The sequence below is a fragment of the Parambassis ranga genome, chromosome 4 (genome assembly GCF_900634625.1).
Source record: "Parambassis ranga chromosome 4, fParRan2.1, whole genome shotgun sequence".
In the NCBI taxonomy this organism is placed as follows: Eukaryota; Metazoa; Chordata; class Actinopteri; family Ambassidae; genus Parambassis; species Parambassis ranga.
In genome coordinates, this window is record NC_041025.1 from 9665549 (window position 1) to 9680137 (window position 14589).

The 14589-nt window shown below is 41.4% G+C and overlaps 2 protein-coding genes and 1 long non-coding RNA gene across 3 annotated transcripts; 1 reads left to right on the forward strand and 2 right to left on the reverse strand.

The window, feature by feature from the left end:
• Positions 1-153: 153 nt before the first annotated feature.
• Positions 154-1437, reverse strand: LOC114434994 (uncharacterized). The gene is made up of 5 exons (XR_003670528.1): positions 1298-1437; positions 1018-1088; positions 798-932; positions 583-659; positions 154-353 (listed from the first exon to the last, which is right to left on the reverse strand). It is a non-coding gene; the product is annotated as an uncharacterized LOC114434994 (long non-coding RNA).
• A 2661-nt stretch (positions 1438-4098) lies between these two features.
• Positions 4099-8658, forward strand: oaz1a (ornithine decarboxylase antizyme 1a). The gene is given in 6 exon segments (XM_028403841.1): positions 4099-4292; positions 6611-6677; positions 6679-6765; positions 6849-7024; positions 7492-7577; positions 8100-8658. Coding segments are annotated over 6 exon segments (666 nt in total). The 5' UTR covers positions 4099-4173; the 3' UTR covers positions 8231-8658.
• Positions 8659-9338: 680 nt separating this feature from the next.
• LOC114434528 (inactive tyrosine-protein kinase PEAK1) lies at positions 9339-12685 on the reverse strand. Its single transcript, XM_028403840.1, has 4 exons — positions 12519-12685; positions 12270-12403; positions 11489-12033; positions 9339-10551 (listed from the first exon to the last, which is right to left on the reverse strand). The coding sequence occupies exons 1-4, from the start codon at positions 12581-12583 to the stop codon at positions 9535-9537; spliced, it is 1761 nt and encodes a 586-aa protein (XP_028259641.1). The 5' UTR covers positions 12584-12685; the 3' UTR covers positions 9339-9534.
• Between the last annotated feature and the right edge of the window lie 1904 nt (positions 12686-14589).

Genomic DNA, 14589 nt, shown 5'->3' on the forward strand with positions numbered 1-14589 from the left:
AACATTCTTAGGTGCAATATTGTTTTAAGTACACTCATTTAATCAAGCCACCTTCACCTATAACATATGCTTTATTTTAGCACATGACAAAGTGAAGTGGGTTCTTAACAAGATAACATTCTAATATTGATCAAATTAAAGGCAGAGTACACATAAGGCTTTTGTTTGTCCTTTATTCAGAAATCTGTTGTTCTAACATCTGTTTGTCAACTTTTATGTCATCAATTCTAAATGCATAATCATTTAGCTTTGGGTTTCAGGATTGCTTTGTTGCCTATGGGCTTTTTTCGTCTTCTTATTGTGCCAAGTTCTTCAGACCCCCACCACCACATGAAACTGTCCCATAGGGAGATCTGGAGGAAACAACACAATAATATACACAAAAATGCATTATAGAGGCATAATATAAATACAATAAGGGACTTTCTGCATATAAAATATCTATTTTACCTAGGCTTTCTCCTAAGTCTCCAGGAGCATTTTTATGTAATATTGTCACACACACACAGGTAAAGCAAGCTCAGCCTTAACTGTTGAATGACTAAACACAGACACCAAACAACCCTACAAAGACAGACAGACCTGAGTAAATGATCCGCTCTGAAGACTTCCAACAAACGACCTGATTCCCGTCTCCTCAACAAAAGAATCCAGTGCTTCTGCAAAACAGAAAGAGTTCAGTTGTGATGCTCGAATACCTAGATAATACAGAAGAGAGCATGTACAGTTTGTAACAAGTCACAAACAAACTCTTCTGGTGACGTAATTTCCTTAAACTGGATTACAGCAGTACTCACCGTGCACTTCATTAACTCCAGAGCTCACTAGCATTACAACCAGTGCCAGCACCAAACAGCGGTTCATAGTGACGCCTTTCCATGGATTAGGCACATCACTCAGGTTTTCAATGGACAGAATCCGTTCATAAGACACTTTAGAAAGACACGACCAAGTCAGACAAATTCAGAGGAACTTCAGTGTAATTCACTGATTGTTTAAGGTGGACATGTATCTTACTGATGTTATTTTCAGATGATCCAGCTCTGGTTTTCTAGTAAATTAGAGCATGAGTTGAATCCAAACTGTAGCTGTAACAGAAGGAATTTTCAGTTTTTATCAGGCATAGTTTGTGTGTGTGTGTTTGTGTGTGTTTGTGTGTGTGTGCCTCTTGCACTACCGACTGCACTGTGTGTTTGGACAGCCTAAAATAGGCTTGTGCAGCTCTTTGTAATAAGATCTGCACACACTCGGAGTTTAGTTCTATAGGAACTTTGGCAAAGAAAATAAATAAACCTACCTGATCCACTCCTACAGACCACAGAGGAGAATGTCAGTGGAGCCGTGTTGGTGTTTTCTGCTCTGCGGGCACCAGAGACGCCGTTATACACAGCCTGCACCATGCACCGTCGCTTCTTGATTGACAGGCACAGATGAGAGGTGTAGAAAAAGACAAAATGATATTCATAGTGTGCGTTAATGCCGTTCATACAGTTAACCCACAGGCGGATTAGATTACATATATGTTATTGTGGTGAGAGATTCCAGATGGGATTAAATAATAATTTACTCTTTACAAGACAAAAGGGGGTGATAAGCTCACGGCCTAAAGTGGACATAGATGATGTAGTTATCAGTATATTCAGTAGCAAATGACTGCATGAAGTCATTGACATCTTAAAGAGCTACAATGCAGCCGATCACAGGGGTCTAACACACTGATCTCTTGAGTCAGCTAGGGGATAAAATAAAAGATTAAGTGTGAGTAGAGGAATACTCCTCCATCCATCCATCATCTGAACCTGCTTTGTCCAGCAGTGCAGGGTCACAGAGGGCTGGAGCTTATCCCAGCTATCTACAGGTGAGAGGCGGGGTACGCCCCAGACAGGTCACTCTTCCATCGAAACATGACTTTATGTTCACAGTGAGGGTAACCGTTGACTGGTGACTGCTGTGGACCATTTTCTGGAAGTCCAGTCGCTACAGATGACTGAAAGGTTTTAGATTCTTTAGAAAATCCCATGCCAAACCACAATGTCCTGAAACCCCCTCCGACATTCGGATGAGTATCATATTCTGGGATGTAAAATGCAAAGCCAGCTCCACCCCTCTTAGGGTCCTTAGCTCCATCTGTATAAATCTGAAGAAAACGTTTCCATTTAGTCTCTAGTCTGTGTCTCACCATACCGTTTTGATCAGCTTTAATGCTTTTCAGAATGCTGACATCAACCTCTGGAGGTGGCAGGAGCCATGGCGGTGCAGCTGGCAAGAGGATCCGAGGAGCCACCCTCCTTTCCAATCCCAGCATCTCCATTTACTTTTCCTAAAAACAAAGCTCTCTTTACTTATTTCCCCCGCTCCCCACTCCCAACCATTCATCACTGATTTTGTTGGGTACTTTTCTTGATAACCTTTTAATTTAACTATATACTGCAATGCAAGTTTGTCCCTCCTCAAGAATAATGGTGTTTCACCCATCTCAACAAGTAAGGCTGGGATTGGAGTGGTAAAAATGATGATAATTAGATGGTAAAATGTTATAAAATGTGATGTCTACTATGTCTACCATGATCACATAACTGACACACTTTCCAGCTTCTATTGAAAACAAATGTATTAAAGAAAGGCAGATTAAACAAGACTCTTTGAAAAATGTCAACATTCATGTCATGTAACAACATATGTGTTTAAAACAGAACCATTAGACAATGATAGATGAAACGTCATTTCACTTTTGTAACATCTTTAGGTCAGCAAACAGCGATGCTGCTACAGCCTTGAGGAGAATACAGAATAGAATTGAATTAAATAGAATAGGCGTGAGAACCACATGCTGATGCAGTAGGTTAGGATGCTCTCTGTGGGGCGCCAGTAGAAGGACACCAGGACCTGAGAGAAGTAGAGTCTCTGCTGGGCCTTTTTTTAGCAGTTCAGAGGTCTCCGTGCCCTAAAGACAGATGGAATAACAACCTCAGCAAACATACACATGAATCATGCATGCACATTTATTGCTTTTGATAATCACTACAAATAAATGTGTACTTATCTTTTGAAACCCTGCTGAAGCTTCTGTAAAAAGAACAAGAAAATATAAAGTTAATAAGTGAACTCAACAATTAGGAAACACTTCTTACTTATCTGAGTTCTCATAATAATAACATAAATGTACTTATCTGTGTTGGTGGTGTGTGCTTCTGCCTGTCTTCTCCCTAAAGGATGATAAAGGAGAACTGTCAATAACATCAAAAATGTAGAAAAATAAGAATTATTGATCAGGGTAAATATTATAGAAATAAATGTATACTTATCTTGAAGCCCTACAGAAAATGAAATGGTTAGCAATGAGGTGAACGTAACACATCAATGTATATGTGCTAATAAAACACAGAATGTACTGTAAATATGAACTTATCTTTTTGAAGAAGAGGGCTCTCCATGCATCCTGACTGCTTATCTTCTGGTCTTCATGTCTCCTCTCTGTCTGAAACACAAATGTCAGACAGACAAAACTTTGTTTGGTAAAACTTCTTGTAAACTATGTAAAATAATAAATATTAATCTTGATAATCATAACTCACAAAGCAGATGGTGTCTCCTCCTCAGCCCCCTCTTCTTCTTCTTCTTCCTTCTCTTCTCCTCTTTCCTATAAACAAGTGCAGAAACATACATTTGCTGGAATTATGTGAAATAAATAACAATTACTATATAATACCATCAGTATCTTTGTGGCTTTTCTTTCCAGGTCTCTGTCCTCTCTCCATGTATCTAAGGAAAAAAAGCAGAAAAACAATAACAGCAATAACAACCTAAAATAGTTCATATGTTCGTAAATGTTCATCAATGTCAATATAAAAACGATTTTATGTTAATATTATGTTAATACTATGTTAGTATTTTCAAACATATGACTGTTTGTGTGTGAATGGATCAATGACGGACATTAGCGTAAACACTTCGTAGAACGCTTTGTGAAGTTTGGTCCATTTCATTGTATTAGTTTAGTGGTAACTTTGCCACATCCAATATGGCGGTCACGCTGACGTACCGCAGTGACGGACCAACCCACTCAATGAGGCGTCTACGTATATATGCCTATGCCGCAGCTCGCCAGCTCTCAGCCCAGCACTAGGCGACGAGGAGAGGACAGAGCGAGCAGCTGGTGTAGACGCTGGCCGGATGGTTAAATCCAACCTACAGACGATTTTGAATAGTCATTGTTTTGTTAGAGAAAAAGAGAGAAACTTATCCGAGATGCCTGTTATTGAGAAATCCAGTAATAAACCTGAAAGTGGAAGGTATGTTGTGGTTGTCGTCATACATAATCTAAGCTTAAAAATTGCGGCCTAGCTAAAATGACTGGTGTATTTCCTGGAGTGGCTAGCACAAGTCCTCATGTTTCTTGTTTACATAACAGTATTACGTATTCCCTTTAGCATTTTTAAAAATGATTGAAGACCAAAAACAATTTAATTGTGGAGTCACAGTACGTATTAGTTAAATCGCCTAAAATAAAAATTCAGTGTATTAACAGATATTGAACACCGATATCCAGGAAATAGACCAAAGTCAACACTGCTGTTTATCCATGGCCGAACTAGCAATGCTAATGCTAATATGTGAAACGCCACAGAAATACGTTAGCTAAATGCTAAGGCGTTAGCTTGTTTTCAAAGTTTCGTCTTGGCTTTGGCGTTATGTTAGATTTTTTTTAAACTTAAATATAAAGATTAAATATGAAAATGCAAAGATGTATTTTGTGGTAATTTGAGGTGATTTGTTTACTTTAGTGTACCATGGAGTAATTGATACATTTCTAGCTACTTTAGCTCACGGCGTTTTATAATGTTGTGATTTTCATATTTTTGTCGTTAGGAGTAAAAATGTCAATAACGTCACATTACTTTGAATTTCATGCTGCTTTTTTGTTTTGCCTGGGTAAGAGTGCGTGGACCTTCGGTGATTTTTATTGTCAGATGTTATGTAAAGTTGGCTCGTTGCTAATCAACGTAGTTGAAAAATGGCGTAATTGATAATTTGTGGCTTCATGGCTTGTTGTTTTCCATTTGGCTGTCGAGTTTAGACGCTAGCTTACATTTAAATGTTGGCGACCGTTTAGTTTTACAATTCCAGAAACCAGTGAGGTAGTTAATCAGTGATTAATATAACCGCAGTAATGTGTTTTAATCTTGGTGCTAACCACTGCGGGGGCATCCGCCTGGCAGCACATTTGGGACGCTGTTTGCCGATTCTCTTCCCGATTAATTTACTGAAAATGAAAACTCTGTGGGGTTTTATGGCTGAAAATGTAATATGTCATAATTTCCAGCCAAATTGTGATTTGTTAGCCCAGGGTGTGTGTTCATCAGTCGTGTCCTGACAAGAATTTGGTCGACACCGTATGTCCAGGACTTGAGTGTTGTAAGCGCTCATAGGAAATTTCCACTGCACTGCGAGGGAGGGGGGAGGGTTTCACAGGATGACATATTGTATAAATAAGCTTTTCTCTGTGTTTAAGGGGTTTATATATGTACATATTTGCTTACTTTGGCGATTTCGATTTTACTACCTACTATAGGTGCTGTGGGTTATGTAATACTCAAAGCTTCTCTGAAGAGATGTAAAAATATGTTCAGAGAATCAGTGCTTTTTACACACGAGCAGGTGTCTTAGACTGACCACAGCTACGGTCCTGTGATTCAGTTTGATTTAAAGCTGATATTTACCATAAAGTTATAGAATAATTTTATCTTCTTTTTTTTTTTTACATCAGAATCAGAAATACTTTATTAACCCCCGTGGCCCCTTACATGATATGTATGTATTTATTTAGGGTCTATGTGAAGATGATGGTCGGCTGTTTTTTCCCTTATCCGGTAATTGGATTTTCAGAGTATTTTAGTTTATTTAAATCTTCAAGGCTTTTCAGGATCAGGCAGGATAATAGGTATTGCATATTGAAACAGGTTAGCCATGAGAATGACACTGTTTCTCACTTGGTTTTCACACATCTGCTCCACATATAGCACAGCAGTGGCATTTGCGCAATAGAGCATCTGAGTGTCTGAGAGTGTTTGTGTCACTGCTGCTAATGGGTTTTTGTTCCCGGTAGGAGCTCTGAGAATAGGCTGCTTCTCAACACTGTAAATGTATGCAGCTACACACAAACGTCTGTTGTGAACAAGAGCTGCACAGTTTGTAAAGAATTAAAGTAGGCTAATGGTTAGACGGAGTCTGTTCTTCTGACAGATGTGAAACTAAGACACATATCTCTAATGGGAGTCTATTCTGCATTATAAAATGTACATTTTAGTGCATCGTGGTGGTGGGGGTAACATAGTAACCCTGTTTTGTAATGTGCATAAGTCAAGTTTTTCTCGTCAGTCAACATGTTTGTGTCAAGATGAGGACAGTTACTGATTGAACTGTGTGTGTCAACCTTTTCATTTTACTTTAGCAAATGTTTTACTGTCGTTTGAGAACAAGTTACTTAACAGTGTAATGTGTGCTAAGCCTGTTTATATTGGGAGCTTGGTTTGTGTTTGGTAACAGAACCACCCGTGAATACTCTGCTTATGATGGCTCCATCTGTGTGTGTGTTTATTTCACTTTGCAGTATCTCTAGTCCCAGGAGGTGCTCCCGCTGTTGCAGTAACCCGTGTCCAGGGCCTCTGTGGTGCTCCTGATGCCCCTCTCCCACCCCTGAAGATCCCAGGTGGGCGAGGGAATGACCAGCGGGATCGCAATCTTTCAGCTAAGCTATTCTATTCTGTAAGTTAAACAGCTTTTGAGTATTTTCTGAAGCATTTTTTCTCCATTTATTTTACTTCACACATTTTCCTCTGTCTTCATAGGATGCTCAGTTGCTGGTTCTTGAGGAGCCTCCACCTGCCAATAGCAGAGTGCGCTTCTTGCTCTTTGAGCCCCGCCGCTCTGAAGGCAAACACACATTCTGGAGGGCGGCGCTGAAAGGGGGAAACCTTTATGTTGAAATCCCTCCTGGAGCTTTGCCCGAGGGCAGCAAAGACAGGTCAGTAGACAAAACCCGTCTGTCGACTATTTCTGCCTGTGTAGAAACAGGTCGTTTGTTTCCAGCCTACCAACCCTTCTTGTCTGTAAAGGGTGAAAATAATAGTTATTATAAATGATTGAGTCTGACTGACATATTAATTCAATTACTGAGAGCCCCACTGGTGGCCAAGGCAGGGATGATAAAGCTCTTAAACATACAAAGCTTGATGCAATCCTACCGAACCAAGGGAGGCTGTGATCTACAATGATTAATTATTAACCTTTGTTTTGATACCAAAAGATTTCAAGTACACATTGTAGTTGCTAAGAAAGATTCCTGTTAATCTGGAATGTCATTTTCAAGCATGTGTCCCTAAAAGACCCAAAGGTAGCATCACTGTTTAGAATTGTTTGTTTTTCCATTTGGAATTATGAGCGCCCCCCCCAATAAACATTAACACCTTTTGTGTGCTGTTTTTCTCCCAGTTTTGCCCTTCTGCTGGAATTTGCAGAGGAGCAACTGCAGGTTGATCACGTCTTCATCTGTTTTCACAAGAGCCGTGACGATAGAGGTGAGTCTTTGGGTTTTTTCAACCTACTGAGAAAAATACATTGTATTCATACATATTGGGTGTCAGTTTTTTAAAGCAGCAGGAGGGAGTAATGGGCCTTTTATGGCAGATTTATTTGTATTGATAGATAGGATAAAGTTTGTATCCAAAGTCTGATACATGAAGAAATACTTGTCTATTTGCACTTGACTTACTTGAGTCACATGGCAGCTTTTGACTGAGCATTAGGATGGCGGAAAGGAAAGGCTTTGAGTGTGTGTGTTTAGTGCTGTCCAGAGCTGAAAGTCAATGTTTTCTTTATGATTTGAATAATTCTGTGTGCAAATTGTGTTCCTCGTTACCTGAACGTTTATAGAACATGCCTAAATAATTTCCCCCAGAGAAAAATGGCCAGCGACGTTCAGTCAAGTACATCAATGTGATTGTTTAACTCTTGTCTTAATTTCTGGAGTACATAAATAAATCAGACACTGCTGTAAATGCCAACAATTCCTGATCTCTCCACATGCTGTCTCTCCTCAGCATCCTTGCTGCGTACATTCAGTTTCCTGGGCTTTGAGATTGTGAGACCGGGTCATCCCCTCGTCCCCTCCCGCCCCGACGCTTTCTTCATGGCTTACAGTATCGAGCGAGACTCCTCCGACGACGATTAAAATGACGCTGAGCAGTTACAAATGTTTGTTGTTCTTATTTCAGTCCATACCCACTCATCCTCATCATTTTTCGGAAATGAATATACACTGCCTGGCCAAAAAACAAAAAAGTTGCCACCTAGAGTAAATAGGTAAGAGCCTGTTGGATAATTACTGCATGAGCAGCTGGCAACAAGTTCTTTAACACCAACTGATGCAATGAGTAGCTTCTCATTTCTTAAGCAACCATGTTGAAAGACCCTGTTCTGTGGTCGTGGAAAAGTCTGAGAAGGGTCAAATCATTGGCATGCATCAAGCAGAGGAAACCTCTAAAGAGATTATAGATTGTGAATCATTGGGATGTGCTAGAGAAGGCTTTGCACTGTGCAACACTGGACAGAAATATATCCCGTGACATGAAACCACAGTAAACATGTGCCATGATGAAATATTAGAGTGTCTGACCTTTTAATTTTTTTGCACAGGCAGTGTAATATCCTACTTCAGTATGGTTGAGGTTCCTGTTTCGTTTTACCTTTACCTGTTGTGTGCTGTGTTCAATGATATTTGCACTAGGGTAAGATGTTAATAATATACCAGGAATGTAAAAGCAAGCACCCACATAATATCTGGACCGTGCATCCTCACCACTGTATTACTCTCCATGATGTGTAGTGATGACCCCCTCCTCCCCATCATCCCGACAGTATATTTATGATAAAATCTTACTTGTGTAAGTAGATATGTTTTCATAGTAATTATCATTTGATTCTCGTTTTAATGTTGATTTTTTTTAATGTGTGCATGATTTTAATTTGTTTTGATCCAATTGATAGGAATCTGCATGTTGTAACTGTGACTAAATAAAAGTGCTCACCTTAGAAAGTGCAACTGTGGTCTGTCAAACAGCTTTCCTTCTGGAGCTCACATGGGTTCATATGATTTAACACATCAGCCATAATCAGAGGAAAAACTCAAATAGTTTATTGTGTATCAGAAACTACTTTTTCTTCTTATTAATCATCTGAAGCTGTTCAAACTAGCCATAATTAAGTAGCTCCAACTGTAACATGTTGCTCTAATAACACAATGTTATAAATCAGAAGGATTTTATAAGAATATTCTGCTACTTGCTGTCCTTTTAGTAGGATCATGCAGGATGAAGTACAGAGAAGTATAAAAGACACTACACCAACTGTACATTGTGATGAGTTGTGCTGTCAATCCCGGACAATTGTACAGAATGCAGATCAGCAGTACTCATCTGCCTGTCCTTCTGTGGCTGTAAAAAGTCAAATCAAAAGACTGATTTTGTGTCCAGTTTGTCAGCTCATAATGTGCCACAGCTGGCTGGTCATGCTCACCACTGTTTCAGTGTCAGTAAATGACAGATATTGCAGACACATGCAGTCCTCCCAGTCCAGAGCAGGCTGATCCTGGATCAGTCCCTTCTCTGCAAACTTCATCACCAGCAGTGCCCGCCTGACTGTCAGCCAGTGGTGCATAGCGGTGGTTGTAAAGCCTTGTTGACTCAAGAGAGGGACACGTGGGCCCCAGAGGAGGACCTGAAGAATGGCCACCATGTCTGTCATCTGTGGGCCGCTGCCACTCTGGAGCAGAGAAGACAAGTAAAGCAGTCCCCTTCTGTATGAGGACACGATATGAGCTGAACCCGGGCTCTTTTCTAGGCAGAACTGAATTAAGGTTCCAATTTGGAGTTTAATGGAGGTAGTGGCTTGAGGTACAGAAACAGCAGAGGATTGTGGTTTTAGCACCACACGAGGAGAACCTTGTGTCCTCCATAACATCTGGATTGTCCCTGTTTCCATTGGATTTTCCCACTCTATTTGTTCCCTGCTGGTTTTGAAAGCCTGCTCCCTGCTGGGCCACACCAGAAGGATCTCCTGAGGGCTGAGCTCAGCTGCGGTGGCACTGTTGTTGTACAGATGGTGTGAGCCCATCAATACCTGCAGCAGCAAAACACACACCTGTCTGTCATAATCCAAACACTCTGTAGTGCTTTGCAGCGAGCGGCTGCCCTGAACAAAGTCCTGCAGAGTGGCGTATGGCAAGTCTCGCTCTATGCTCACAGAGTGCCCCCTCGAAAGGAGAGACTGAAGTGTGGCATGCCTAGTGCTGCTTCCACCTGGTGGCTCAGTGGGAGTGCAGTCTGAGGGGAAGGAGGCTGCTGCTGCTGCTGCTGCTGCTGCTGCTGTGGGATCTTGCTCTCTGTTGATGTTGGTTTGAAAGGGGTGAAAAAAGGCGATAACATCTTGCACGTTGACATGCGCTGGCTGGTGTTTCATCTGAGCTGAGGAAGCTTCATCAGCCTGTTGTAGGACCTGCACAGAAAAAAAGAAAACATAATTTAACAACAAAAACTGCATAAAAACATTAATAAAAAGCAGGGTCAGACTAGGTTATGCACCTCTTTTTTTTAATGACAGCATGGAAGTGTGTGGGAGCAAGGCAGACCTGTAGGCAGTTTTTATTGCATAAAAGGGGCGACAGGTCTAGACAGCCAGCAGGCCAGTTTAGCACACAGACTCTGTGTTTACTAGTGTAGCTACTAAATCCAATACTTGTGTCTACCGGCTGTTGTCCAGTACAGTTTTGACACATATTCAAATGAATGAAATGGTATCTCCTGCCATAAATGATATTTCTTCACATAACTTCCATTAAATTTTAAACTTTAAACTTTATTTCAAAGACAACAATCAGCAATCCTCCTACATTCAAAAACTGTTTGCTTCCCCCAGTCATCAGCACCTGGATGCTGTAATTGGCCCAATTTAAATCATGTGGCAGGGCTTGGCTCTACCATGGGTGCCAAAAATCCCTTGAGCACCCCCTAGTGCCCCTGACACATGTTTGCACTCATACATAAATATATGGCTCTTACAACTAGGCCATACTGTTGTCATGCCTGCAGATGGTTCAGCTTGCTAAAAGCCTTCAGTGAGAGTGCATCGTCTGGATGGAAGTGTGTTGTTCTGAAACCTAGATTTATGGTTCTGCTCTTATGTTGCCATCTAGATGTGCATCAGCTTTTGAACTCTGCAGTGATAATTAATCATTATTTTTTTGAATGATCTGTCTTCAGTGAGCTCAGACACAGATGGCAGTTAGAGGAAGTGTGTTGATAAAGATCATGTTTGGGTTAGTGGTTGCTGTGAACAAGATGCATGCCATGTTGTTTGCAGACAGTTTCTAGCACGGTGTTGTGAGTTGTTAGTGAAAGAACACAGAGAACATGGGTGAATAGCAATTACATACCCTCAAACCCAGCAGCCTTCCTGGGAACACAGGGCTGTGCAGGCTGTAGTAAATCATGTCTCCAACCTGCCTTGGCTTGCTCCCATCACACAGCAGGAAATCATGCAGCTGGTATGACCTGATGTCCCTCCCTGAGGCCTCTCCCTGCAGCAAGCTCCTGGCCTCCACACTCTGTGCCATACTTCTGAGGAAGAGTAGATGGCAATGCTGAATCCCCTGAGAAATGACCCTCTGATCGACAAAGCTGTTAAAGATGGAGGACAGATATTCGTCTGGGGTGTCAAAAGACAGCGAAGAGATGGGACCCTGTCTCGCAGGTGTAGTCTCTTCTGCCTCTTCATGGATAGCAGAGTCAGGTATGGGTGCCATCATGTAGATGGCGTTGTCGAAGTTTTGAGCGTGCCTTTGCAGAGGAGAGAGGGGGGACAGAGGAGGCACTGAGGGCACATGGGAACCAGGCAGGGAGAGGGTGCGAGCTATTCTCTTCTTTGGGACAGGTGGCGGGGTGCCATCTGAGAAAAATCTCACCTGGTGTTTGGTGGGATCTAAACAACACAGTGAGAGAGGTGTAGGTGAACACACATATCCAACAGCTTGGACTTCTTAAGTAAAAATCTCAGAGGGGGATTTCTCATAAACTGAAACTTGAAGTGAGAAGACATATGTGTTGTAATAAGCTATGTTTTCCCATCACTCTGAGCTCTTAATGATGCATGAGTTTTAGCTGATCTGTTTGGTGGATGCAGCTACTATCTTTGAACTTGTTTCATCATACACCTACCATAGCGCTGGTGTATGGGACACTGGTCTGCATGACAGTCAGTGGGCTCAGAGAAGACGTCATTGGAAGCACAGTTTTGATGTTGGGGTCCAAGAAGGCCGAGCATCCCAGAGTCAGAGTCCACACTGGAACGTCTGGAAAAAAAACAACTCCTTATAACATAAATCTATTCACAGAGCACCTGCTGCTTTTTCACAGAGTTTTATTTGAAAGAAAAATAATCATGAAAAAGGTGTTTATTGGTCTTACCGGTGCTGTTTGACAGGCAGTGCCGGTGGATGTTCCTCTGCTCTGCTGCCGAAACCAGACGCCATCAGGAACTAACAAAGTCACAACACCTAAACCTTCCCCTTCACTCTCTGTCACTAAAATGTAGTGTACATGCACCGAAGGTTAGGTGGCTCACACCTCAACACTTCCCGTCTCTCTCAGTTACTCCCTCTGACAGTTTTTTCTGTGCCTCATCACCACAGTCACATGTTTTAATGTAGGGGTTTCTTGCTCTGCGTATCTTTTGCTCTAATCGTTTTTTGTTTTTTTTAGTCTGAGTTTGAGGTTGCCACCGGAAAGGTTGTGTCTGTTCTGAGGGCAAAACTGCTCTGTGAGCTAACCTCAACTCAACAGAATGGGGAAGAGCAGTTAGAGCAGAGCCCCCTTCAGTTTTTTTCTTTCTGTCTCAGTTGCAGTTGATCTACATTCGCCATGTGTAGCCTCAGCATGATGCTCAGCTTTTGGATGATGCAGTTTGAGCCTTTGCACATGCAATGCCTCGTGCATGTGGGAGTTTTTCTTTAATTGAAAGCCTCAAATATTTAAACTGATAAAGACAGGTGGGAGATCTGATAGCTGCCTCTTGCAAGAGTCTGCTGCTGAACAGCTGTCTTGCATTTCCTTAAACCTTCTTTCAAATGAATGTCTGTAGTAAGACAGGATGACGGGGGATGCCAATCCAGAAAAAACTAAGTGCATGTAGTAACTTTTTAAAAGGTGTGAAAAGGCTGGCTTATATCTGGTTTCAACCAGAGTACACAGTGCCCCCTTTATTAGGAACCTGAACAGGAAGTCAGTGACAAAAGCACTCAATTCAACCGAAACATTTCCTAACATCTTCAGAAACCAATGTTCACTAAAAATGTATGTTTTTAGAGCCAGACAAGATATTTCGATTTGTCACAGATGAGTGATGACCCATTTAAGACATGACCAAAGATCATCAAACCTTAAAGATGCGGATTTCAGGACTGAGTCCTGAAATCCAGAAATGCATTAGAAATTTCTGTTCCTTTGTTTGAAGTTGTAAAAGTCATCTTGGTTTTTTTTATCATGCTAACATTTGTAACAATGTACCCGAAAAACTGACACAAACATTGAATCTGTTTTCAAGAGAATTAACTCAAGAAACCACATCTGTAAAATTCATTGTGGTTCTACAGAACATGGTGCAATATTACAAAAGAATGATGAACTTATCTTCTGTGTAAATGCATGAGCGCAGGCCACAACACTTTACTCTGCCAAGCGGCTAGATAGTGCTACTGTAACTTGTGAGGATGACCCATCTTGACAAGCATTTATAGGCCAGTGACGAGGATATCCTAATAGATGGATATCCTAATATCTTAATATAATAGACGGGGGTGTGATGACACCGTACATGTATGCTGTCGTGCTACCTGGAGGGTATTGTTGAGCCGCTGAAGTGCTTGTGTCCCTTAATGACTCACACATCCTTTGATTTAAAGGGCCGTTTCTCAGTATCAGTTATATTTATACTACAGCAGTCACCGTGTCATTGAAACAAAATGGAGATGTGTCAACATGACGTGGCTGACAGTGAGGTGAAAAAAAGAAAAAGGAATCACTTCTCTGTCAAACAGCTTTGGTGTTTCTTTAGAAAAGGCCACGCGATACGTTTCCTCTGAATTTTCAGTTGTATCTGAGAACAGAAACAAGGATGCAGTTCCCTGCTCTACACAGTGTTTCACACTGTCTGATTCCTGCTTAACTTAAATCATGTATCTCTGAAGAATAATAAGTGTTTACATAGGTATATGTCCTCTTGTGTTGTGGACTTGTCACCATGGTACCATCATCACCAGAAAGCCCTGCCTTGTAATGTGTGTCCATCCATCCATCCATCCATCCATCATCTATTAACCCGCCTCCTCCTGCAGTGCAGGGTCACGGGGGGCTGGAGCCTATCCCAGCTAACTATGAGTGAGAGGCGGGTTACACCCTGAACAGGTCACCAGTCCTGTAATGTGTGTCCTATCTGTGTTGCAGCCAAATAACCATCATCACAGCTGGACAAATAATGAGA